At 45.2% G+C, this 27,370-nt stretch overlaps 1 protein-coding gene across 1 annotated transcript in view; it reads left to right on the top strand.

The window, feature by feature from the left end:
• The window catches only part of LOC138681637 (saccharopine dehydrogenase-like oxidoreductase), a 155,877-nt gene that overhangs the window by 89,884 nt on the left and 38,623 nt on the right, over positions 1 to 27,370 (top strand). The window contains exon 8 of the mRNA XM_069769312.1: positions 19,444 to 19,563. Coding sequence (XP_069625413.1) covers positions 19,444 to 19,563 — 120 coding nt within the window. The remainder of the gene's footprint in view (positions 1 to 19,443; positions 19,564 to 27,370) is intronic.

Below are 27,370 nucleotides of genomic sequence, written 5' to 3'. Positions count from 1 at the left end.
ATTATTTTTACTCTCTCTGGCAATGAGTCTCTCTGCCTCAATCTTTGCTGCCTTGATTTGCTTTTTACAGAATTTATTTAATTTTCTGTATTTATTTAATGCCTCCTCACTACCTACTTCCTTTAATTCTCTAAATGCTTTCTTTTTGTCACTTATTGCGCCCCTTACAGCTCTATTTAGCCATATTGGTTTCCTCCTATTTCTAGTATGTTTATTCCCATACGGTATATACTGTGCACAGGTCCTATCCAGGATGCTAATAAACATCTCCCATTTTCTTTGTGTATTTTTGTGTCTCAGGATATCGTCCCAGTTAATTGCACCAAGATCCTCTCTCATCCGTTGGAAATTTGCCCTCCTGAAGTTTAGTGTCCTTGTAACCCCTCTACTACACATCTTTTTAAAGGATACATGAAAACTTATTATTTTGTGATCGCTATTTCCCAAGTGACCCCCAACCCTTATATTTGATATGCGGTCTGGCCTGTTGGTTAATATTAGGTCTAGCAGTGCCCCCCTTCTTGTTGGGTCCTGAACCAGTTGTGAAAGGTAATTGTCTCTCATAATTGTCAAAAACCGATTACCTTTGCTGGAACTGCAGGTTTCTGTTCCCCAATCTATTTCAGGGTAGTTGAAGTCCCCCATAATAATGACTTCTCCTTGAGTCGCAGCTTCATCTATTTGCTTTACGAGGATATTCTCCATTGCTTCCATTACTTTTGGAGATTTATAACAAACCCCTATCAGTAATTTATTATTTTTTCCCCCTCCCCTTATCTCCACCCACAGGGATTCTACATTTTCATTAAATTCACCTATATTATCGCGCAGGATGGGTTTTAAGGATGATTTTACATATAGACACACCCCTCCCCCTCGCTTATCTGTACGGTCATTTCTGAACAGGCTATAGCCCTGCAAGTTAACAGCCCAGTCATGGCTCTCATCCAGCCACGTTTCAGATATCCCCACCATGTCATAATTATGCTCCAACAACATTAGTTCTAATTCGTCCATTTTGTTGGCGAGGCTTCTGGCATTAGTATACATGCACTTTATGTTCCTCTCTGTACTTCTATTTCTTAAATTATTAACTGTTCTGACCCCACCCCCCATGCCACCGCCACCCCCAACTTCCTTATTTGTGCCCAGGTCTCTGTCTGCACTATCTTCCCCTCCTATAAAATGAATACCCTCCCCCCCAATTCCTAGTTTAAACACTCCTCCAACCTTCTAGCCATTCTCTCCCCCAGCACAGCTGCACCCTCCCCATTGAGGTGCAGCCCGTCCCTAGCGTAGAGCCTGTAGCCAACTGAGAAGTCGGCCCAGTTCTGCAGGAACCCAAACCCCTCTTTCCTACACCAATTCTTGAGCCACTTATTAACCTCCCTAATCTCCCGTTGCCTCTCTGGCGTGGCACGTGGTACCGGCAGTATTTCGGAAAATACCACGTTGGAGGTCCTTGCTTTCAGCTTGCAGCCTAATTCCCTGAAATCATCTTTTAGGACCTTTTTGCGGCAAAAAACGTATTGATGTCTGTGTAAACGCATGCGTTTTTAAGCACATAATAGCATAAAAGCATTAATATAAAAACACAAGAATACACACTGATAAGCCACCCCCCAACCCTAACCCTAGGGATCCTAACCCTAAGGGTTAGGGTTAGGATCCCTAGGGTTAGGGTTAGGATCCCTAGGGTTAGGGTTAGGATCCCTAGGGTTAGGGTTAGGATCCCTAGGGTTAGGGTTAGGATCCCTAGGGTTAGGGTTAGGATTACTAGGGCTAGGGTTACTAGGCATCCTAACCCTAGCTATTTCTGTTTATAGTGGGTTTTCTAGTTGATTTTGATGATTGGCAGCTGTCACACACTTCTCATCATGCGTTTCAAAAATGCAAATGCAGGAAAAAACGCATGTAAACGGGTCAAAACGCCGCGTTTGTTTTAACACATGCAAAAACGCATGCATCTAAAAAACGCAGCGTTTAAACGTGTTTTTTCACCAAATGCGTTTGCGTTAAAAACCCTGCGTTTTTAAACGCAAATGTGAAACCAGCCTAAGTGTGTAGCGCCCCCAGCGTCGGAATTTCTCCGACCCCAGAGAACATGATTCAGGTCAGTTTTTACCGACCCCAGTGTTGCGATCACCATTATTAACGGAATAACGGCGACTCAAAAAAAAAAAAGTCTGATTACCCATTTAATTTCTCCTCTGATGTGATCGCGCATCAGTGGATAGAGATTCCTCCGGTGTCCCGTCAACCCCCCGTGAAGTGCCCCTGTGCAGCGTCTTCCGGGAAGAAAATGGGCACATGCGCAGTGTGCCTGCCGAGATCTGCTGGCCGTCACCGGGCAACAATAGGAAATTTTTCCTATTGGTTCATTTTGATCACTGTGATTGGGTCTATCACAGTGGTCAAAATTAAAAAATAGTTAATCAACCCCCCCATTATCACCTCTTTAGTTAGGTACAAATAATACAAAAATGTATTTATTTACATTTTTCGATTATGGTTAGGGTTGGGTTAAAGTTGGGGTTGGGGCTAGGATTAGGGTTTGGATTGGGCAAAAGTTAGGTGTCACGCCGTAAGCGGTGATAAAGGGGCAGGACGGCATATTGGGACCCGCACGTGTCCCTACCACTATAATGGGGCCCAGGCTTTCCCTTATCTCAGGTGTACCTATGATGGTTAGGAGACCTGAGCCGCCAGCGTATCCCTGTCTCTTGTGCAGGCCCTATCAGTGGCCCCCTCTCCCCCCAAAGGAGGTGGACTGCACCAGTGTAATAATACAACAAATAACAGGGTATACAGACAAGGTAACTAAAAGTCTCAAACTCACCAAATGCTCACACAACCACAGAGGGTACACATAGAAGGGAATAGAAGGAGAAAACTAGGAAGGAAAACAGGTTAAACATGCAACCAAAACAGCAGACACCAATCTCTGTAAATAAACCTCCAACACCAACACTACGCTCCTTCAACCTCCAAGCCAGGCAGTAGAACTGATCACTGACAATAGCTGAAGTCAGAACTGGGTCTATATAGAGGATCAGATTGCAAAATCCACTTCAGCTGAGAGAGACCCAGCTCTTAGCAACTCAGCAATAAGGTTAACTCCTGCACTGCTGGCACAAAGCAGCCAGGTCAGAATACAGGTGAAGAGCTTCTGTTCACTGTGTGTGAACGAGGCCCAGAGCGCTGCGGTTCTCTGGAACCTCTCTGTCGCAGTAGCCCCGTGACAGTACCCCCGTTCTATGAGGGACCTCTGGAACCTCAGGACCAGGTTTCTCAGGATGAGCTGTATGAAATGCCCGAACCAACCTAACCGCATGGACATCGGCAGCAGGTACCCACGTCCTTTCCTCAGGACCGTACCCTCTCCAGTGTACCAGATATTGTAGGGATCGACGAACTAAACGAGAATCCATAACCTTGGAAATCTGGAACTCGATATTTCCATCAACAAGGACCGGAGATGGAGGTAAAGGGGACTGATTGGATGACACCACAACCTTTTTGAGTAAGGAGCGATGAAAAACATTATGGATCTTAAATGACTGAGGCAAAGCCAGCCGAAAAGCAACGGAATTCACGACGGCCACAATCCTATAAGGGCCAATGAACCTAGGGCCCAATTTCCACGAGGGAACTCTCAGCTTAATATTTTTCGAGAACAACCAAACCCAATCACCCACACACAGGTTCGGACCTTCCACATGTCTCCGATCAGCCGCATTGTTATACCTGGAACCCATCCTCTTTAATTTTTCAAGAACCCCTTGGCATTCGGACGTGATGGATGAAGAAAACCTCTCCTCTTCAGGAACACCTGAGGAATCCCTCCTATTAAATGAACTAGATTGAGGATGAAAACCATATGCTCCGAAAAACGGGGACTTACCAGTAGACTCATGAGTACGATTGTTTATAGCAAATTCTGCTAATGGTAAGTATTTAACCCAGTCCTCCTAATTCTCTGAGATGAAACACCTGAGATAAGTCTCAAGATTTTGATTTACGCGTTCAGTCTGACCATTGGATTGAGGATGAAAAGCTGAAGAAAATGACAAATGAGTCCCCAGCCGGCTGCAGAAAGCCCTCCAAAACTTAGAAATAAACTGCACCCCACGGTCTGAGACAATATCTGAAGGAATACCATGCAGTCTCACAACCTCCTTAATAAAGACCTGTGCCAGAGGATTAGCATTTGGTAATGCGGGAAGCGCAATGAAATGAGACATCTTGCTAAATCTATCAACTACGACTAAAATAACTGTATTACCCTCCGAAACCGGTAAGTCAGTGATGAAATCTATTGACAAATGAGTCCAAGGTCTATTGGGAATCACTAAAGGTTGGAGAGACCCAGACGGGCGAGAACGAGAAGACTTGGAACGCGCACACACACTGCAGGCAGCGACATATTCCTGTACATCATGTCTTACCCCAGACCACCAAAAACGCCGAGTGAGTAGGTCCGTGGTAACCTTACTTCCAGGGTGTCCAGCCAAAACCGAGTCATGATGCTCATTTATGACCCTGAGACTGCGATTAGCTGGAACAAAAAGTTTACCTAACGGACAGGCTGCTGTGGCGTCCCCCTGTGTCTCTACCACCTCTTTCTCAAGATCAGAATGAATTGCGGTGACTACTACACCCTTCTGCAGTATAGGACCTGGTTCACAATTATCCCCACCCCCCGGGAAACAACGGGATAATGCATCAGCCTTGACATTCTTATTTCCTTCCCGGTACGTAATGTAGAAATTGAACCTAGCGAAGAACAGAGACCACCTTGCCTGCCTAGGTGTAAGACGCTTTGCAGATTCTAAATATAACAGATTTTTGTGATCTGTAATCACCATGACAGGGTGAAGTGCTCCCTCCAAAAAATGACGCCATTCCTCAAATGCCCATTTAATTGCCAACAGCTCCCTGTTACCAATGTCATAATTCTTCTCCGTAGGAGATAATTTTCTCGAGAAAAATGCACACGGACGCCACTTACTCGGAGAAATCCCCTGAGACAATACAGCTCCCACCCCTACCTCAGAGGCATCCACCTCAACCACAAATGGCTGCGTGATGTCAGGCTGTATTAGTATGGGTGCAGTGGAAAAACACTTTTTCAAAGTTTCAAAAGCTTTACTGGCCGCACTGGACCATACTGAGAAATCCGTGCCTCTCTTGGTCATGTCTGTCAATAGTTTGGCTACCACTGAAAAGTCTTTAATAAATTTGTGATATAAATTTGCAAAACCTAAAAACCTCTGTAAAGCCTTAAGGTCCTCAGGACGATCCCACTCCAAGACCGCCCTGACCTTAGCCGGATCCATACGAAAACCTGTGGAGGATATGAATTAACCCAGAAACGGAATCTCTTTGACCGCGAACATGCATTTCTCAAGTTTGGCAAACAGTTTATTGTCCCTGAGTACCTGAAGGACCTGCCGTACATGATCCTGATGACACTCGAGGTCAGGGGAATAAATTAAGATGTCATCGAGATATACCACCACAAACCTTCCTATTAAGTGACTAAGTATATCATTGACGAAGTGTTGAAACACAGCCGGAGCATTACTTAACCCAAAAGGCATAACCAAGTTCTCATAATGTCCCTCTGGAGTATTAAACGCCGTCTTCCATTCATCCCCCTCCTTCATCCGAATGAGATTATATTCCCCCCTGAGGTCTAATTTGGAGAACCATTTAGCCACCACAATTTGGTTAAAGAGGTCCGGAGTAAGAGGGAGCGGAAAAGAATCCCGGACCGTAATCTGATTTAATTCACGGAAGTCTAAGCATGGGCGTAAACCCCCGTCCTTCTTTTTAATAAAAAAGAACCCAGCAGCAATGGGTAATGACGAGGGTCTGATATGACCCTTGGCCAGACTCTCCGTGATATAGCCCTTCATGGCCTGTCTCTCTGGGGCAGAGATGTTGTATAGCCTACTCTTAGGCAGTTTAGCACCAGGAATGAGACGTATGGCGCAATCATAAGGAAGGTGTGGAGGTAGCTCTCGACTCCCCTCCTCAGAGAATACATCCTGAAAATCTGAGATGAACTCTAGCAAAACCTGAGAACTCAATCCGGCCAGCCGAGTACCCAGGCAATGTTTCTGACAAAACTCACTCCATCTAGTAATCTCCCGAGTCTGCCAGTCTAACACCGGGTTGTGTAACGTGAGCCATGGTAAACCGAGAACTACAGGCGACGGCAAACCCCTCAACACATAACAATCTAATGACTCAGAGTGCAACGCCCCTGTTTGTAGGCTCACCCCACGGACGATCTGAGTGAAAGTCCCCTGGCTCAAAGGTGCAGAATCAATGGCAATTATAGGTATGGGTCTAGGCAACTCTTGAGTCTTAAGCCCATGTGCCTGAACAAACCCAGCATCAATTAAATGAAACCCTGCCCCAGAGTCCAGAAAGGCAGAGATATTGAACCTATTTTCACCAAGACGTATCTGGGCTGGTAGGAAAAATTGAGGTCTACCTAAGGAGGAAATTAGTACACCCGAGTTGCCAACCTCCCCGCAACCCGGGCTCAATAGTTTTCCGGTGGTTGTCTTCTAGAAGGACACACATTCACATAATGACCCCTTCTGCCACAAAAAAAACATGCACCTTCCTTACGCCATACTACTGCAGCCCCCTTAGAACGAGAAGCGCCACCCAACTGCATAGGTTCTCCTAGAGACTCAGATTCTGGTGAGTCCATATCTGAATTACCTTTAAATAGCAGCGATTCATTAAGTCTCTGGCGCAGGCGGCGGTCCACACGGATTGGAAGAGACATAGCTGCCTCCAGTGTGGTTGGTGTCTCCTGTAAGGCAAAGACTTCTTTTATTTTAACAGATAGGCCCTGATAAAATTGACTACGGAGTGCAGGGTCATTCCACAATGTGTCAGTAGCCCATCTCCGAAACTCAGAGCAGTACTCCTCTACTGGCTGGTCTCCCTGTGTAAGATGGCGTATTGTGGACTCAGCGAGGGAGATGCGGTCAGGATCATCATACACTTGACCTAAGGCTCGAAAAAACTCCTCCACAGTCCGTAACAGCAAAGCGTTAGCAGGAAGTGAAAATGCCCAGGCCTGAGGGTCACCTTGTAGGAGCGATACTATAATTCCAGCCCTCTGCTCCTCTGAACCTGAAGTGTGAGGACGCAACCTAAAATACAATTTACAAGCCTCCCTGAATGTAACAAATTTGTCACGCCCCCCTGAGAACCTATCAGGTAACGCAATTTTAGGCTCCAGCGAAGCTTGTGGAGGTGTAGCAACCCCTGCAGTGGCCACTGGAGTGCGCTGCACAACCGCCGAACAGAGGTCAGCCACGTCTAGACTGAGTTGCTGCATTTGTCCAACTAAAGCAGCAATGGGGTCCATATTGGACCAAGAAAAAATTTTAAGGTCCGTGATACTGTCACGCCGTAATCGGCGATAAAGGGGCAGGATGACGTACTGGGACCCGCACCTGTCCCTACCACTGTAATGGGGCCCTGGCTTTCCCTTATCTCAGGGGTACCTATGATGGTTAGGAGACCTGAGCCGCCAGCGTATCCCTGTCTCTTGTTCAGGCCCTATCAGTGGCCCCCTCTTCCCCCCAAAGGAGGTGGACTGCACCAGTGTAATAATACAACAAATAACAGAGTATACAGACAAGGTAACTAAAAGTCTCAAACTCACCAAATGCTCACACAACCACAGAGGGTACACATAGCAGGGAAGAGAAGGAGAAAACTAGGAAGGAAAGCAGGTTAAACATGCAACCAAAACAGCAGACACCAATCTCTGTAAATAAACCTCCAACACCAACTCTACGCTCCTTCAACCTCCAAGCCAGGCAGTAGAACTGATCACTGACAATAGCTGAAGTCAGAACTGGGTCTATATAGAGGATCAGATTACAAAATCCACTTCAGCTGAGAGAGTCCCAGCTCTCAGCAACTCAGCAATAAGGTTAACTCCTGCACTGCTGGCACAAAGCAGCCAGGTCAGAATACAGGTGAAGAGCTTCTGTTCACTGTGTGTGAACGAGGCCCAGAGCGCTGCGGTTCTCTGGAACCTCTCTGTCGCGGTAGCCCCGTGACATTAGGGTTGGGCAAAAGTTGGGATTGGGCTAAATTTAGGGTTAGGTTAGGGTTGTGGTTATGGTTGGGATTATGGTTAGGGTTGGAATTAGGGTTAGGGGTGTGTTAGGGTTAGGTTTGTGGTTATGGTTAGGGTTGGGATTAGGGTTAAAGGTGTCTTGAGGTTAGTGTTGGAGTTAGAATTGGGGAGGTTCCACTGTTTAGGTACATCAGAGGGTCTCCAAATGCAACTTGGCGCCACCATTGATTCCAGCCAATTTTGCGTTCAAAAAGTCAAATGGTGCTCCCTCCCTTCTGAACCCTGCCATGCGCCCAAACTTTCCCCCACCTAGGGGTGTTGGTGTACTCGGGAGAAATTGCACGACAAATTTTGTGGTCCACTTTCTCCTAATACCCGTGTGAAAATAAAAAAAATTGGTTCCAAAATATTTTTTTTTTTTAAAAGAAAAATGTTCATTTTTTTCCTTCCACATTGCTTTGGTTCTCTTGAAGCACCTGAAAGGTTAATAAACTTCTTGAATGTGGGTTTTGTGCACCTTGAGGGGTGCAGTTTTCAGAATGGTGTCATTTTTGGGTATGTTCTGTTATATTGACCCCCCAAATTTACTTCAAATGTGAGGTGGTTTCTAAAAAAAATGGTTTTGTAAATATTGTTGGAAAAATTAGAAATCGCTGGTCAATTTTTCTGAATATTTTCCCACGCTAGAGTTCATATGAGTTTATGCCACCAGGGGGCGCATCACCGCTAGTCTACGAAGCTACGGTCCCCTGCATTCCATTCTTTCCCCAGGTTTTACAGCCAGAGGCGGCTGCATTAGCAGGCTCCTGGTTTTAAAATTATTTAACCTCTTCAGATGGATTTATATTGTGGGACATGACTGTACGACGAACAGGTATCTTGCCTTGTGCAGGCATGTACTACGGAGGACAGAGAATGAACTTCAATCCAATATTGCAGCCAGCATGCAGCAAGCGGGTAAGGAAAGGGTGAATCAAACACCCGAAAACCCCGCCCCTATGGCTGAAGATTGTTCTCTCCAAATTCAGGTGACAGAGTCCCTTTAAGCTTAATGTTTTTAAAAAAATTGTTTTTTTTTGCAACAGCTATTTCAGTTTCATATATCTAATAACTGTTGGACACAGTAATGAAATGAGGTTTATTGTACTAACACAAAATGTGCAATCTGCGTTCAAACAAAATTTGAAAGGTGCATAAGTATGGGCACACCACCAGAAAAGTGACATTAATATTTAGTAGATCCTCCTTCTGCAAAAATAACAGCCTCCAGTCGCTTCCTGTAGCATTTAATGAGTTCCTGGATCCTGGATGAAGGTATTTTTGACCATTCCTCTTTACAAAACAATTCCAGTTCAGTTAAGTTTGATGGTCGCCGAGCATGGACAGCCCTCTTCAAATGATCCCACAGATGTTCAATGATATTCAGGTCTGGGGACTGGGATGGCCATTCCAGAACAGTGTAATTGTTCCTCTGCATGTATGCCTGAGTAGATTTGGAGCGGTGTTTTGGATCATTGTCTTGCTGAACGATCCATCCCCTGCGTAACTTCAACTTTGTCACTGATTCATGAACATTATTGTCAAGAATCTGCTGATACTGAGAGGAATCCATGCGTGTTGTGAATTCTGTTGTCGAACTCCCTCCTGTGGTCGTGAATGGTACTTCGGCGAGTTCTGTCTATGGGCTCCCTCTGGTGGCTGTGAGTGAAGCTGCTGCTCCTGAGGTTCCTTACACAGGTGACGTGGTTTGTCCTTTGGTTTGCTGCTCTATTTAACTCCACTCAGATCGTTACTCCATGCCAGCTGTCAATGTTTTTGCATTGGTTCAGTTCGCTCCTGGATCTTTCTGGTGACCTGTCTTCTCCTGCAGAAGCTAAGTTCCTGATAGTCATTATTTGTTCATTGTTTTCTTGTCCAGCTGGTTATCATGATTTTGTCTTGCTAGCTGGAAGCTCTGGGATGCAGAGTGGCCCCTCCGCACCGTGAGTCGGTGCGGAGGTCTTTTTTGCACACTCTGCGTGGTCTTTTGTAGTTTTTTTGTGCTGACCGCAAAGATACCTTTCCTATCCTCTGTCTATTTAGTAAGTCTGGCCTCCCTTTGCTGAAACCTGTTTCATTTCTGCGTTTGTGACTTTCATCTTTACTCACAGTCAATATATGTGGGGGGCTGCCTTTTCCTTTGGGGAATTTCTCTGAGGCAAGGTAGGCTTTATTTTCTATCTCTAGGGCTAGCTAGCTCTTAGGCTGTGACGAGGCGCCTAGGTCATGTCAGGAGCGCTCCATGGCTATTTCTAGTGTGTGTGATAGGATTAGGGCTTGCGGTCAGCAGAGCTCCCACATCCCAGAGCTCGTCCTGGGTGAGTTTAACTATCAGGTCGTGCCTGGTGCTCCTAACCACCAGGTCATAACAGTACAGCTGGCCCAAAGTATTAATGCATCTCAATAGAGGGATAAGAGAAGTTCTGAGACCATTTTTTTTTCTTTGCACTGTGTTTTGTCTTTCTTTTCCCCTAAACCTTTGGGTGGTTCAGGACACAGGTGTAGATATGGACATTCAAGTTCTGTCCTCTTGTGTGGATCATCTCACTGCAAGGGTACAAAACATTCAAGATTTTGTGGTTCAGAATCCTATGTTAGAGCCTAGAATTCCTATTCCTGATTTATTTTCTGGGGATAGATCTAGGTTCTTGAATTTCAAAAATAATTGTAAACTGTTTCTAGCTTTGAAACCCCGCTCCTCTGGTGACCCCGTTCAACAAGTAAAAATTATTATTTCTTTGTTGCGTGGTGACCCTCAAGACTGGGCATTTTCCCTTGCGCCAGGAGATCCTGCATTTCGTGATGTTGATGCGTTTTTTCTGGCGCTTGGATTGCTTTATGATGAACCAAATTCAGTGGATCAGGCAGAGAAAATCTTGCTGGCTTTGTGTCAGGGTCAGGATGAAGCGGAGGTGTACTGTCAGAAGTTTAGAAAGTGGTCTGTGCTTACTCAGTGGAATGAATGTGCCCTGGTGGCAATTTTCAGAAAGGGTCTTTCTGAAGCCCTTAAAGATGTCATGGTGGGATTTCCCACGCCTGCTGGTCTGAATGAGTCTATGTCCTTGGCCATTCAGATCGATCGGCGCATGCGTGAGCGCAAAGCTGTGCACCATCTGGCGGTATTCTCTGAGCATAGGCCTGAGCCTATGCAGTGTAATAGGACTTTGACCAGAGCTGAACGGCAAGAACACAGACGTCGGAATGGGCTGTGTTTTTACTGTGGTGAATCCACTCATGCTATCTCCGATTGTCCTAAGCGCACTAAGCGGTTCGCTAGGTCTGCCACCATTGGTACGATACAGTCTAAATTTCTTTTGTCCGTTACTCTGATTTGCTCTCTGTCGTCCTATTCTGTAATGGCATTTGTGGATTCAGGCGCTGCCCTGAATTTGATGGACTTGGAGTATGCTAGGCGCTGTGGTTTTTTCTTGGAGCCCTTGCAGTATCCTATTCCATTGAGAGGAATTGATGCTACGCCTTTGGCCAAGAATAAGCCTCAGTACTAGACTCAATTGACCATGTGCATGGCTCCTGCACATCAGGAGGATATTCGCTTTTTGGTGTTGCATAATCTGCATGATGTGGTCGTTTTGGGGTTACCGTGGCTACAGGTCCATAATCCAGTGTTGGATTGGAAGTCTATGTCTGTATCCGGCTGGGGTTGTCAGGGGGTACATGGTGATGTTCCATTGTTGTCAATTTCGCCTTCCACTCCTTCTGAAGTCCCTGAGTTTTTATCAGATTACCGGGATGTATTTGAAGAGCCCAAATCCGGTGCCCTACCTCCTCATAGGGATTGCGATTGTGCTATTAATTTGATTCCTGGTAGTAAGTTTCCTAAGGGCCGTCTGTTTAATTTATCTGTGCCAGAGCACGCCGCTATGCGAAGTTATATAAAGGAATCCTTGGAGAGGGTCATATTCGTCCGTCGTCGTCACCATTGGGAGCAGGGTTCTTTTTTGTGGCTAAGAAGGATGGCTCTTTGAGACAGTGTATTGATTACCGTCTTCTTAATAAGATCACAGTCAAATTTCAGTATCCTTTGCCGCTGCTGTCTGATCTGTTTGCTCGGATTAAGGGGCTAGTTGGTTCACCAAGATAGATCTTCGAGGGGCGTATAATCTTGTGCGAATTAAACAGGGTGATGAATTGAAAACAGCATTTAATACGCCCGAGGGCCATTTTGAGTACCTAGTTATGCCATTCGGGCTTTCTAATGCTCCATCTGTGTTTCAGTCCTTTATGCATGACATCTTCCGAGAGTACCTGGATAGATTCATGATTGTATATTTGGATGACATTTTGGTCTTTTCGGATGATTGGGAGTCTCATGTGAAGCAGGTCAGAATGGTGTTCCAGGTCCTTCGTGCGAATTCCTTGTTTGTGAAGGGGTCAAAGTGTCTCTTTGGAGTTCAGAAGGTTTCATTTTTGGGTTTCATTTTTTCCCCTTCTACTATCGAGATGGACCCTGTTAAAGTCCAGGCCATTTACGATTGGACTCAGCCGACATCTGTGAAGAGCTTGCAGAAGTTCCTGGGCTTTGCTAATTTTTATCGTCGCTTCATCGCTAATTTTTCTAGTATTGCTAAACCGTTGACTGATTTGACCAAGAAAGGTGCTGATGTGGTCAATTGGTCCTCTGCGGCTGTAGAGGCTTTTCAGGAGTTGAAGCGTCGTTTTTCTTCTGCCCCTGTGTTGTGCCAGCCAGATGTTTCGCTCCCGTTTCAGGTTGAGGTTGATGCTTCTGAGATTGGAGCAGGGGCTCTTTTGTCGCAAAAAAGTTCTGATGGCTCGGTGATGAAATCCTGTGACCTTCTTTTCTAGAAAATTCTCGCCTGCTGAGCGCAATTATGATGTTGGCAATCGAGAGTTGTTGGCCATGAAGTGGGTATTCGAGGAGTGGCGACATTGGCTTGAAGGAGCTAAACATCGCGTGGTGGTCTTGACGGATCACAAGAATTTGACTTATCTCGAGTCTGCCAAACTGTTGAATCCTAGACAGGCTCGATGGTCACTCTTTTTCTCCCGTTTTGATTTTGTGGTTTCATACCTTCCGGGATCTAAGAATGTGAAGGCTGATGCCCTGTCAAGGAGTTTTGTGCCTGACTCTCCGGGTGTTCCGGAGCCGGCGGGTATTCTTAAAGAAGGGGTAATTTTGTCTGCCATCTCCCCTGATTTGCGGCGTGTGCTGCAGAAGTTTCAGGCTGATAGACCTGACCGTTGTCCTACGGAGAAATTGTTTGTCCCTGATAGATGGACTAGTAGAGTTATCTCTGAGGTTCATTGTTCGGTGTTGGCTGGTCATCCTGGAATCTTTGGTACCAGAGATTTGGTGGCTAGATCCTTTTGGTGGCCTTCTTTGTCACGGGATGTGCGTTCTTTTGTGCAGTCCTGTGGGACTTGTGCTCGGGCTAAGCCCTGCTGTTCTCGTGCCAGTGGGTTGCTTTTGCCCTTGCCGATCCCGAAGAGGCCCTGGACGCATATTTCCATGGATTTTATTTCTGATCTCCCTGTTTCTCAAAGGATGTCGGTCATTTGGGTGGTTTGTGATCGCTTCTCTAAGATGGTCCATTTGGTACCCTTGTCTAAATTGCCTTCCTCCTCTGATTTGGTGCCATTGTTTTTCCAGCATGTGGTTCGTTTGCATGGCATTCCAGAGAACATCGTCTCGGACAGAGGTTCCCAGTTTGTTTCGAGGTTTTGGCGGTCCTTTTGTGCTAAGATGGGCATTGATTTGTCTTTTTCTTCGGCTTTCCATCCTCAGACTAATGGCCAAACCGAACGAACTAATCAGACTTTGGAAACATATCTGAGATGCTTTGTTTCTGCTGATCAGGATGATTGGGTGTCCTTCTTGCCTTTGGCTGAGTTCGCCCTTAACCCCTTCATGACCTTGGGATTTTTCGTTTTTCCGTGTTCGTTTTTCACTCCCCTCCTTCCCAGAGCCATAAGTTTTTTATTTTTCCGTCAATTTGGCCATGTGAGGGCTTATTTTTTGCGGGACGAGTTGTTGTTTTGAACGACATCATTGGTTTTAGCATGTCGTGTACTAGAAAACGGGAAACAAAATTCCAAGTGCGGTGAAATTGCAAAAAAAGTGCAATCCCACACTTGTTTTTTGTTTGGCTTTTTTGCTAGGTTCACTAAATGCTAAAACTGACCTGCCATTATGATTCTCCAGGTCAGTACGAGTTCATAGACACCTAACATGACTAGGTTATTTTTTATCTAAATGGTGAAAAAAAATTCCAAACTTTGCTAAAAAAAAAAAAAAAAAAATTGCGCCATTTTCCGATACTCGTAGCGTCTCCATTTTTCGTGATCTGGGGTCGATTGAGGGCTTATTTTTTGCATGCCGAGCTGGCGTTTTTAATGATAGCATTTTGGTGCAGATACGTTCTTTTGATCGCCCGTTATTGCATTTTAATGCAATGTCGCGGCGACCTAAAAAGCGTAATTCTGGCGTTTTGAATTTTTCTCTCGCTACGCCGTTTAGCGATCAGGTTAATGCTTTTTTTTAATTGATCGGGCGATTCTGAGCGCGGCGATACCAAATATGTGTAGATTTGATTTTTTTTTTATTGATTTATTTTGATTGGGGCGAAAGGGGGGTGATTTAAACTTTAATATTTTTTTTATTTTTTTCACATTTTTTTTAACTTTTTTTTTTTACTTTTGCCATGCTTCAATAGCCTCCATAGGAGGCTAGAAGGAGGCACAGCACGATCGGCTCTGCTACATAGCAGCGATCTGATCGCTGCTATGTAGCAGAAATGGAGGTGTGCTGTGAGCGCCGACCACAGGGTGGCGCTCACAGCCACCGGTCATCAGTAACCAATCCTGACGCATCGCCGACCCCCGATCATGTGACGGGGGTCGGCGATGCTGTCATTTCCGGCCGCCCGGCTGGAAGCGGTAGTTAAATGCCGCTGTCTGCGTTTGACAGCGGCATTTAACTAGTTAATAGGTGCTGGCAGATCGCGATTCTGCCCGCGGCTATTACGGGCATATGTCAGCTGTTCAAAACAGCTGACATGTCCCGGCTTTGATGCGGGCTCACCGCGGAGCCCTGCATCAAAGCAGGGGATCTGACCTCGGACGTACTATCCCGTCCGAGGTCAGATAGGGGTTAATAATCGGGCCAGCTCGGCTACTTTAGTTTCTCCTTTTTTCTGTAATTCTGGTTTCCATCCTCGTTTCTCTTCAGGGCAGGTTGAGCCTTCGGACTGTCCTGGTGTGGATACGGTGGTGGACAGGTTGCAGCAGATTTGGACTCATGTGGTGGACAATTTGACATTGTCCCAGGAGAAGGCTTAACGTTTCTCTAACCGCCGGCGCTGTGTTGGTCCCCGACTTCGTGTTGGGGATTTGGTTTGGTTGTCATCTCGTCACGTTCCTATGAAGGTTTCCTCTCCTAAGTTTAAGCCTCGTTTCATTGGGCCATATAAGATTTCTGAAGTTCTTAATCCTGTGTCATTTCGCTTGGACCTTCCAGCTTCTTTTGCAATCCATAATGTGTTCCATAGGTCGTTGTTGCAGAGATACGTGGCGCCTATGGTTCCCTCCGTTGATCCTCCTGCCCCGATGCTGGTTGAGGGGGAGTTGGAGTATGTAGTGGAGAAGATTTTGGATTCTCGTGTTTCGAGACGGAAACTCCAGTACCTGGTCAAGTGGAAGGGTTATGGTCAGGAAGATAATTCCTGGGTTTTTGCCTCTGATGTTCATGCTGCCGATCTTGTTCGTGCCTTTCATTTGGCTCATCCTGATCGGCCTGGGGGCTCTGGTGAGGGTTCGGTGACCCCTCCTCAAGGGGGGGGTACTGTTGTGAATTCTGTTGTCGAACTCCCTCCTGTGGTCGTGAATGGTACTTCGGCGAGTTCTGTCTATGGGCTCCCTCTGGTGGCTGTGAGTGAAGCTGCTGCTTCTGAGGTTCCTTACACAGGTGACGTGGTTTGTCCTTTGGTTTGCTGCTCTATTTAACTCCACTCAGATCGTTACTCCATGCCAGCTGTCAATGTTTTTGCATTGGTTCAGTTCGCTCCTGGATCTTTCTGGTGACCTGTCTTCTCCTGCAGAAGCTAAGTTCCTGATAGTCATTATTTGTTCATTGTTTTCTTGTCCAGCTGGTTATCATGATTTTGTCTTGCTAGCTGGAAGCTCTGGGATGCAGAGTGGCCCCTCCGCACCGTGAGTCGGTGCGGAGGTCTTTTTTGCACACTCTGCGTGGTCTTTTGTAGTTTTTTTGTGCTGACCGCAAAGATACCTTTCCTATCCTCTGTCTATTTAGTAAGTCTGGCCTCCCTTTGCTGAAACCTGTTTCATTTCTGCGTTTGTGACTTTCATCTTTACTCACAGTCAATATATGTGGGGGGCTTCCTTTATCTTTGGGGAATTTCTCTGAGGCAAGGTAGGCTTTATTTTCTATCTCTAGGGCTAGCTAGCTCTTAGGGTGTGACGAGGCGCCTAGGTCATGTCAGGAGCGCTCCACGGCTATTTCTAGTGTGTGTGATAGGATTAGGGCTTGCGGTCAGCAGAGCTCCCACATCCCAGAGCTCGTTCTGGGTGAGTTTAACTATCAGGTCGTGCCTGGTGCTCCTAACCACCAGGTCATAACACATGCGTCCCTCAACTTTAACAAGATTCCCGGTGCCGGCATTGGCCACACAGCCCCAAAGCATGATGGAACCTCCACCAAATTTTACTGTGGGTAGCAAGTGTTTTTCTTGGAATGCTGTGTTTTTTTGGCCGCCATGCATAAGGCCTTTTTGTATGACCAAACAACTCAATCTTGGTTTCATCAGTCCACAGGGCCTTCTTCCAAAAAGAAATTGGCTTCCCCAAATGTGCTTTTGCATACCTCAGCCAACTTTGTTTGTGGCGTGCTTGCAGAAACAGCTTCTTTCACATCACTCTCCCATACAGCTTCTCCTTGTGCAAAGTGCATTGAATAGTTGACCGATGCACAGTGACACCATCTGCAGCAAGTTGATGCTGCAGCTCTCTGGAGGTGGTCTGAGGATTGTCCTTGACTGATCTCACCATTCTTCTTCTCTGCCTTTCTGATGTTTTTCTTGGCCTGCCACTTCTGGCCTTAACAAGAACTGTACCTGTGTTCTTCCATTTCCTTACTATGTTCCTCACAGTGGAAATTGACAGGTTAAATCTCTGAGACAGCTTTATATGAAACTGAAATAGCTGTTGCAAAAAAAAACAATTTTTATAAAACATTAAGCTTAAGATTAATAGGGGTGCCCAAACTTTTTCATATAACTGTATATAGCCTGTATACTGTATATGTTTTCACGAATATTTGAGCCCATGAATTTATTCTATGTCCATTCCGGGGAGAAAATTTTGCTGTACGGATGCCATACGTATGTTTAAAAGCACAAAATACGCAGCCACACCTTGCCTACGGATGACATACGGATCACTGTTCAGGGAACATTTCTGCATATTTGGTCTGTAAAAAAGGGACTGTATTAGAGTTTACAACCATAGTTGTAATCATCAGATAATTGAGGTCATCACATACAGACAGGTCAGTATGCAGCAAATCTTCCCACAATATACATACTGTATACGTTATGATGTTAGAAGAGGTTTTGAGGGATTCCCATCTCACAATCTATCTATATAATCGTCTAAGGGTCATTTCCGTCTGTCTGTCACGGAAATCCCGCGTCGCTGATGGGTCGCGGCCGGCAGGCTGCGACCAATCAGCGATGGGCACAGTCTGGCTGCGCAATCGCCCTTTTCTACTCTCTGACAGAGCCCCCTCCATACTCCCCTCCAGTGAGCGCTCACACAGGGTTAATGGCTGCCCTACACCGCGTTATGCTGCGGTGTAACGCAGTCTGTTAATGCTGCTATTAACCCTTTGTGACCAACTTTTTACTATTGATGCTTCCTATGCAGCATCAATAGTAAAAAGATCAATGTTGAAAATAATAAAATTAAAAAATCATTATATTCTCAGCAAATGTATTGCGGTCTCGCGAGATGATGACGTAGCGGTCTCGCGAGACTGCTACGTCATCATCTCGCGAGACCGCAATGCATTTTTGGGACCGGAACGTCGTGAGGAGCATCGCTAAACGCCTGGCCTGGATCCGGGGCCCGCTGGAAGGTGAGTATATAACTATTTTTTATTTTAATTCTTTTTTTTAACAGGAATATGGTGCCCACATTGTTAGATACTACGTGGGCTGTGTTAGATACTGCATGGGCTGTGTTATATGCTGCGTTTGCTGTGTTATATACTACGTCTCTGTGCTATATACTACGTGGGCTGTGCTATATACTACGTGGCTGGGCAATATATTACATGGCTGGGCAATATACTACGTGGCTGTGTTATATACTACGTGTCTGTGTTATATACTACGTGGGCTGTGCTATGTACTACGTAGCTGTGCAATATACGTGGCTGTGCAATATACTACGGGGCTGTGCTGTATACTACGTGGCTGTGTTATATACTACGTGGGCTGTGTTATGTACTACGTGGCCTGTATTATATACTGCGTGGGCTGTGCTATATACTACGTTGCATGTGTTATATACTATGTGGGCTGTGCTATATACTACGTGGGCTGTGCTATATGCTACGTCGCTGTGCTATATGCTACGTGGGCTGTGTTATATACTACATGGCTCTGCTATATACTATGTGGCTGTGCTATATACTACGTGGGCTGTGTAATATGCTACATGGGCTGTTATATACTATGTGGCTGTGTTATATGCTACGTGGGCTGTGCTATATGCTACGTGGGCTGTGTTATATACTACGTGGCCTGTGCTTTATGCTACGTGGCTGTGCTATATGCTACATGGGCTGTGTTATATACTACATGGGCTGTGTCATATGCTACGTGGCTGTGCTATATTTTTCTGCTGTATCTGAGCATCATGAATCGTAGTATGTGTTAAAGAGGGGGCCCACTGATATACTTTCACCCGGGGCCCTCAAAAACCTGGAGCAGGCCCAGGAGTATATAATAATCAGTGACATGAGCAGTCCGGCCGCTAATTGACGTGGAATTTGAACCACGCTTCGCAAACTGGTTGTGCCCGGCCGGCCGAATCCTGTGTATCAATTGCATTTTTCTGAAAACTTCATAAATAAACTACATACATATTCTAGAATACTAGATGCATCAGAATCGGGCCACCATCTAGTTATATCATAAACGTCTTAAAGATGCGAGTGAATGAACTGAAGGGCTTTCTGTCCAGTGTGTACATTGGTATAATATATATATTTTTCCTCGTCCTAGGTGCAATATGCTGCATATGCTGCAGTGGGTGGTATCGCTTCAGTTATAAAATTGATGTTTGCAGGATTCTTCTTTCTGCTTATTACCAAATTCAGCTTTGGTCGTAAACTTCTCATAAAGGTAAGCCTTTTTTTTTCCTTTTTATTTTCTGTAGATGGTACTATCGCTAGGGGCACACAATGTCATCAAAGCAAAGTTTTTGATATTCAATATATTTTTTATTTTGTCCGCTTTATTTTATCAGTGAGGCCGGTGTCACACTAGAGTTTTACGGATGTGTGAGATGATCAAAAACAACACATTGCACACAGACCAATCATTCTCTATAGGGCAGCTCCTATATGCCGTATAGTTCGCAGCCGTATTTTACGGGCTGAGAAAATCACAGCATGCTGCGTTTCTCAGCGTATTGCGCAAAAAATCCGCCAATGAAAGTCTATGGGGGTGAAAAAAATACGGATTACACACAGACCATCAGTGTGACTTGCGAGATATACGCATCAGTGTTCTATAGAAAAGCCGGCAATTCAATGCGGTGTACAGTAAAATCACACTGACAGGTTAGAATAGAATAGATAGAATAAATGTCTACCCATAGTATTGATATATATATATTTATATATATATATATATATATATATATATATATATATATATATATATATATATATATATATACTAGCTGAAGAGCCCGGCGTTGCCTGGGCATAGTAAATATCTGTGGTTAGTTATAGCACCTCACTTCTCTTATTTTCCCATCACGCCTCTCATTTTCCCCCTCACATCTCTCATTTTCTCCCTTACACCTCTCATTTTCCCCCTCACTCCTCTTATTTTTCCCCTCACTCCTCTCATTCCCCCCTAACACTTGTCATTTCGACCTCACATCTGCCATTTTCCGATCACTCCACTATTTTCCCTCACTCCTCTCATTTTGCACTCACACCTTTTCATTTTCACCTCACACCTCTCATTTTCACCTCACACCTCTCATTTTCCCCTCAGTATATACATGTTTGTCATCTCCCTTATATATAGTATACTCCTGTATGTCACCTCCTGTATACAGTATGTACCTGTATGTCATCTCCCCTGTAAATAGTATATACCTGCTGTATGTCATCTCCTCCTGTATATTGTATATACCTACTGTATGTGTCATCTCCTCCTGTGTATAGTATATACCTGTATGTCATCTCCTCCTATATATAGTATATACCTGTGTCATCTCCTGTATATAGTATATACCTGTATGTCATCTCCCCTGTGTATAGTATATACCTGCTGTATGTCATCTCCTCCTCTATATACCTATGTATCATCTCCTCTTTTATATAGTACTAGATTGTGGCCCGATTCTAACGCATCGGGTATTCTAGAATATGCATGTCCCTGTAATATATGGACAATGATGATTCCAGAATTCGCGGCAGACTGTGCCCGTCGCTGATTGGTCGAGGCAACCTTTATGACATCATCGTCGCCATGGCAACCATTATGACATCATCGTCGCTGTGCCCGTTGCTGATTGGTCGAGGCCTGGCGGCCTCGACCAATCAGAGAGCCGGGATTTCCAGGATAGACAGACAGACGGAAAAACCCTTAGACAATTATATATATAGATATACCTGTATGTCATCTCCTCCTGTATATAGTATATACGTGTGTCATCTCCTCCTGTATATAGTATATACCTGTAAGTCATCTCCTCCTGTATATAGTATATACCTGTGTGTCATCTGCTCCTGTATATAGTATATATCTGTGTGTCATCTCCTCCTGTATATAGTATATATGTGAGTCATCTCCCCTGTATATAGTATATACCTGTGTCATCTCCTCCTGTATATAGTATATACCTGTGTGTCATCTCCTCCTGTATATAGTATATATCTGTGTGTCATCTCCTCCTGTATATAGTATGTACCTGTATGTCATCTCCTCCTGTATATAGTATATACCTGTGTGTCATCTCCTGTATATAGTACTAGATTGTGGCCCGATTCTAACGCATCGGGTATTCTAGAATATGCATGTCCCCGTAGTATATGGACAATGATGATTCCAGAATTCACGGCAGACTGTGCGCTGATTGGTCGAGGCAACCTTTATGACATCATCGTCGCCATGGCAACCATTATGACATCGTCGCTGTGCCCGTCTCTGAGACGCGGGATTTCCAGGACAGACAGACGGAAAAACCCTTAGACAATTATATATATAGATATTTGTGTGTGTCATCTCCTCCTGTATATAGTATATACCTGTGTCATCTCCTGTATATAGTATATACCTGTGTGTCATCTCCCCTGTATATAGTATATATGTGTGTGTCATCTCCTCCTGTATATAGTATATACACCTGTATGTCATCTCCTCCTGTATATAGTATATACCTGTGTCATCTCCTTCTGTATATAGTATATACCTGTGTGTCATCTCCCCTGTATATAGTATATACCTGTGTGTCATCTCCTTTGTATATAGTATGTACCTGTATGTCATCTCCCCTGTATATAGTATATACCAGTGTGTCGTCTCTTCCTGTATATAGTATATACCTGTATGTCATCTCCTCCTGTATATAGTATATACCTGTGTGTCATGTCACTTTAAAAATAAAATCGACCAGACAAGGCAAGTCTTCATTGTTCAACCGCCAAAACCCCTTTGTATGCCAGACCAATGCCCAAACCCCATAACCTCCCTATCCAACATCACTGAAGGGGTGCTTAATACCTGTATGTCATCTCCTCCTGTATATAGTATATACCTGTGTGTCATGTCATTTCAAAAATAAAATCGACCAGACAAGGCAAGTCTTCATTGTTCAACCACCACAACCCCTTTGTATACCAGACCAATGCCCAAACCCCATAACCTCCCTATCCAACATCACTGAAGGGGTGCTTAATTGTCTCCTCTCCAAATCGCACTTCACCACCTGTGCGCTCGACCCCATCCCATCCAAGCTCTTTCCACCTCCTGTCGCCTCCAGCTCAACAATATACCATTGATTCCATGGTGCTTTACATGAGAAGGGGTTACATACAAGTTACAGATATCACAGTAAACAAACTAACAATGAAAGACTGATACAGAAGGGCAAGGACCCTGCCCTTGCAGGCTTACATTCTACAGGATTATGGGGAAGGAGACAGTAGGTTGAGGGTTGCAGGAGCTCCGGTGGTGGTGAGGCGGTAGCTTCAGTAGTGATGAGGCGGCAGCGGGGTCAGTGCAGGCTGTAGGCTTTCCTGAAGAGATGGGTTTTCAGGTTCCGTCTGAAGGATCCGAATGTGGTTGATAGTCGGACGTGTTGGGGCAAAGAATTCCAGAGGATGGGGGATATTTGGGAGAAGTCTTGGAGGCGGTTGGGTGAGGAGTGAATTGGTGTGGAGGAGAGGTGGTCTTGGGAGTACCGGAGATTATGTGAGGGAAGATATCTGGAGATTAGTTCAGAGATATATGGAGGAGACAGGTTATGGATGGCTTTGTAGGTCAGTATTAGTAATTTGAACTGGATACGTTGAGGGAATGGGAGCCAGTGAAGAGATTTGCAGAGGGGGGAAGCAGAGAAGTAGCGAGGAGAGAGATGAATTAGTCGGGCAGCAGAGTTAAGAATGGACTGGAGAGGTGCAAGGGTGTTAGCAGGGAGGCCACAGAAAAGGATGTTGCAGTAGTCAAGGCGGGAGATGATGAGGGCGTGCACAAGCATTTTAGTAGATTGACGGTTGAGGAAAGGACGGATTCTGGAGATATTTTTGAGCTGGAGGCGACAGGAGGTGGAAAGAGCTTGGATGTGCGGTTTGAAGGACAGGGCAGAGTCGAAGGTTACTCCGAGGCAGCAGACTTCCGGTACGGGGGAAAGCATGATGTCATTGATTGCGATAGATAGGTCTGGTAAGGAAGATCTATGGGATGGAGGAAAGATGATGAGTTCAGATTTGTCCACATTGAGTTTGAGGAAGCGAGAGGAGAAGAAGGAGGATATGGCTGATAAGCACTCTGGGATTCTGGACAGCAGAGCGGTGACGTCTGGGCCAGAGAGGTAGATCTGAGTGTCATCAGCATAGAGGTGGTACTGGAATCCATGGGACTTTATGAGTTGTCCCAATCCAAGTGTATAGATTGAGAAGAGTAGGGGTCCTAGAACAGAGCCTTGGGGGACTCCAACAGAGAGAGGGTGGGATGAGGAGGTAGTGTGGGAGACGCTGAATGTGCGGTTGGAAAGGTACGAGGAGATCCAGGATAGGGCGAGGTCTTTGATGCCAAAGGAGGAGAGGATCTGTAGTAAGAGGCAGTGGTCAACCGTGTCGAAAGCAGAGGACAGGTCTAGAAGGAGGAGTACAGAGTATTGTCCATTAGCTTTCGCGGTAAGTAGGTCATTAGTGATTTTGGTCAGGGCTGTCTCAGTTGAGTGATGGGGACGGAAACCAGATTGTAGATTGTCAAAGAGCAAGTTAGATGAGAGGTGGGAGGAAAGTTCAGAGTGGACGTGCTGCTCCAGGAGTTTGAAAGCAAATGGGAGCAGTGATATTGGGCGATAGCTGGACATAGCAGTTGGATCGAGGGTTGGCTTTTTAAGGATAGGCGTGATTGTGGCATGTTTGAAAGCAGAAGGGAAGGTGCCAGAAGATAGTGATAGGTTGAAGAGGTGGGTTAGGGATGGGATAAGTGTGGTGGTGAGGTTGGGGAGGAGGTGGGATGGGATGGGGTCAAGCGCACAGGTGGTGAGGTGCGATTTGGAGAGGAGATAATTAAGCCCCCCCTCAGTGATGTTGGATAGGGAGGTTAAGGGGTTTGGGCATTGGTCTGGTATACAAAGGGGTTGTGGTGGTTGAACAATGAAGACTTGCCCTGTCTGGTCGATTTTATTTTTAAAGTGTGTGGCAATGTCCTCAGCAGAGATGAGGGAGGTTGGGGGGGCCAGTGGGGGGCGGAGGAGGGAGTTAAAGGTTTTGAATAACTGTTTGGGGTTGTAGGATAGGGAAGATACGAGGGTTGTGAAGTAGACCTGTTTAGCAGAGGTGAGAGCAGATTTAAAAGCGAGTGTTGCCTGTTTGAATGCAGTGAAGTCGTCTTGCAGGTGTGTTTTCTTCCAACGCCGCTCCGCAAGCCTGGATGCTTTCCGGAGCTTTTTAGTGGTGTTATTGTGCCAAGGTTGTCTATTGATACATCGCACTCTGCCATGGACGAGAGGGGCAACTGTGTCAATAGCTGATGCGAGAGTGGCATTGTAGAAAGCAGTGGCACTGTCTGTGTCGTGGAGTGAGGATATGGATGCTAGTGGTAGGATAGAGTCAGAGAGTGTGTGGGTGTCTAGGTGTTCAAGGTTACTGCGGGGGTGCGCATTTTGCTGGACATGGATGACCGGTGGAGAGGACAGGGATGAGAAGGTGAGCAGATGGTGGTCGGATAGAGGGAGAGGGGAGGTGCTGAAGTTAGATAGAGAGCAGAGACGGGTGAATACCAGGTCTAATGTATATATGTATGTCATCTCCTCCTGTATATAGTATATATGTGTGTGTCATCTCCTCCTGTATATAGTATATACCTGTGTGTTATCTCTCCTGTATATAGTATATATTTGTGTCATCTCCCCTGTATATACAGTCATGGACAAAAATTATGAGTATGAGACAAATATTCATTTTTCCAAAGTCTACTGCTTCATTTTTTCTAATGGCAATTTGCATATACTCCTGAATGTCAGAGTGATCAGCTTAACAGCAATTACTGTACTTGCAAAGTCAATATTTGCCCAGAAAATGAACTTTAACCCCCAAAACACATTTCAACATCATTGCAGTCCTGCCTTAAAAAGAGCAGCTAACATCGTTTTAGTGATTGATCCATTAACACAGGTGTGGGTGTTGATGAGCACAGGGCTGGCGATCAATCAGTCATGATTAAGTAAGAATGACATCACTGGACACTTTAAAAGGAGGCTGGTGCTTGGTATCATTGTTTCTCTTCAGTTAACCATGGTTATCTCTAAAGAAACACATGCAGCCATCATTGCACTGCACAAAAATGGCCTAACAGGGAAGAGTTTCGCAGCTACAAAGATTGCACCTCAGTCAACAATCTATCGCATCATCAAGAACTTCAAGGAGAGAGCTTCCATTGTTGTCAAAAAGGCTCCAGGGCACCCAAGAAAGACCAGCAAGCGCCAGGACCGTATCTTAAAATTGTTTCAGCTGCGGGATCGGACTACCAGGAGTGCCGAGCTTGCTCAGGAATGGCAGCAGGCTGGTGTGAGTGCTTCTGCACGCACTGTGAGGCGGCGACTTTTTGAGCAAGGCCTGGTTTCAAGGAGGGCAGCAAAGAAGCCACTTCTCTCCAGAAAAAACATCTGGGACCGACTGATATTCTGCAAAAGGTACAGGGAGTGGACTGCTGAGGACTGGGGCAAAGTCATTTTCTCTGATGAATCCCCTTTTCGATTGTTTGGGACATCTGGAAAACAGCTTATTCGGAGAAGAAGAGGTGAGCGCTACCACCAGTCTTGTCTCATGCCAACTGTAAAGCATCCTGAAACCATTCATGTGTGGGGTTGCTTCTCAGCCAAGGTAATCGGCTCACTCACAGTCTTGCCTAAAAACACAGCCACGAATAAAGAATGGTACCAGAATGTCCTCCAAGAGCAACTTCTTTCAACCGTCCAAGAGCAGTTTGGCGCCCAACAATGCCTTTTCCAGCATGATGGAGCACCTTGCCATAAAGCAAAGGTGATAACTTAATGGCTCATGGAACAAAACATAGAGATTTTGGGTCCATGGCCTGGAAACTCCCCAGATCTTAATCCCATTGAGAACTTGTGGTCAATCATCAAGAGACGGGTGGACAAACAAAAACCAACAAATTCTGGCAAAATGCAAGCATTGATTATGCAAGAATGGACTGCTATCAGTCAGGATTTGGTCCAGAAGTTGATTGAGAGCATGCTAGGGAGAATTGCAGAGGTCTTGAAGAAGAAGGGTCAACACTGCAAATATTGACTTGCTGCATTAACTCATTCTAACTGTCAATATAACCTATTGGTACTCATAATATGATTGCAATGATATTTCTGTATGTGATCTAAACATCAGACAAACACTAATAAAACCCAGAGGGCAGCAGATCATGTGAAAATATAATTTTGGTGTCATTCTCAAAAATTTTGGCCATGACTGTAGTATATATCTGTATGTCATCTCCTCCTGTATTAGACCGCGTTCACATGTAATTTGGTCAGTATTTTTTCCTCAGTAATTGTAAACTAAATTAGCAGCCTGATAAATCCCCAGCCAACAGGAAGCCCTCCCCCCTGGCAGTATATATTAGCTCACACATACACATAATAGACAGGTCATGTGACTGACAGCTGCCGTATTTCCTATATGGTACATTTGTTTCTCTTGTAGTTTGTCTACTTATTAATCAGATTTTTATTTTTGAAGGATAATACCAGACTTGTGTGTGTTTTAGGGCGAGTTTCATGTGTCAAGTTGTGTGTGTTGAGTTGCCTGTGGCGACATGCATGTAGCGACTTTTGTGAGATGAGTTTTGTGTGGCGACATGCGTGTAGCAACTTTTTGTGTGTCGAGTTGCATGTGACAGGTTAGTGTAGCAAGTTGTGTGCAGCAAGTTTTGCGCATGGCGAGTTTTGCGCGTGGCAAGTTTTATGTGTGGTGCCTTTTGAGTATGTGCAAGTTTTGTGTGAGGCAACTTTTGCATGTGTTGCAACTTTTGTGCATGTGGCAATTTTTCCGCGTGTGGAAGTTATGCGTGTGGTGAGTTTTCCATGAGGTGAGTTTTGCACGTGTGGTGAGTTTTGCGTGAGTCTAGTTTTGCATGTGGTGAGTTTTGCGCGGCGACTTTTGTGTTTCGGCTTTTATGTGGTGAGGTCGGTGTATGTGTTGTGAAATGTGTGCTGAGGGTG

The sequence above is a fragment of the Ranitomeya imitator genome, chromosome 5, assembly GCF_032444005.1.
Source record: "Ranitomeya imitator isolate aRanImi1 chromosome 5, aRanImi1.pri, whole genome shotgun sequence".
In the NCBI taxonomy this organism is placed as follows: domain Eukaryota; kingdom Metazoa; phylum Chordata; class Amphibia; order Anura; family Dendrobatidae; genus Ranitomeya; species Ranitomeya imitator.
This window is presented reverse-complemented; position numbering and strand designations above follow the sequence as displayed.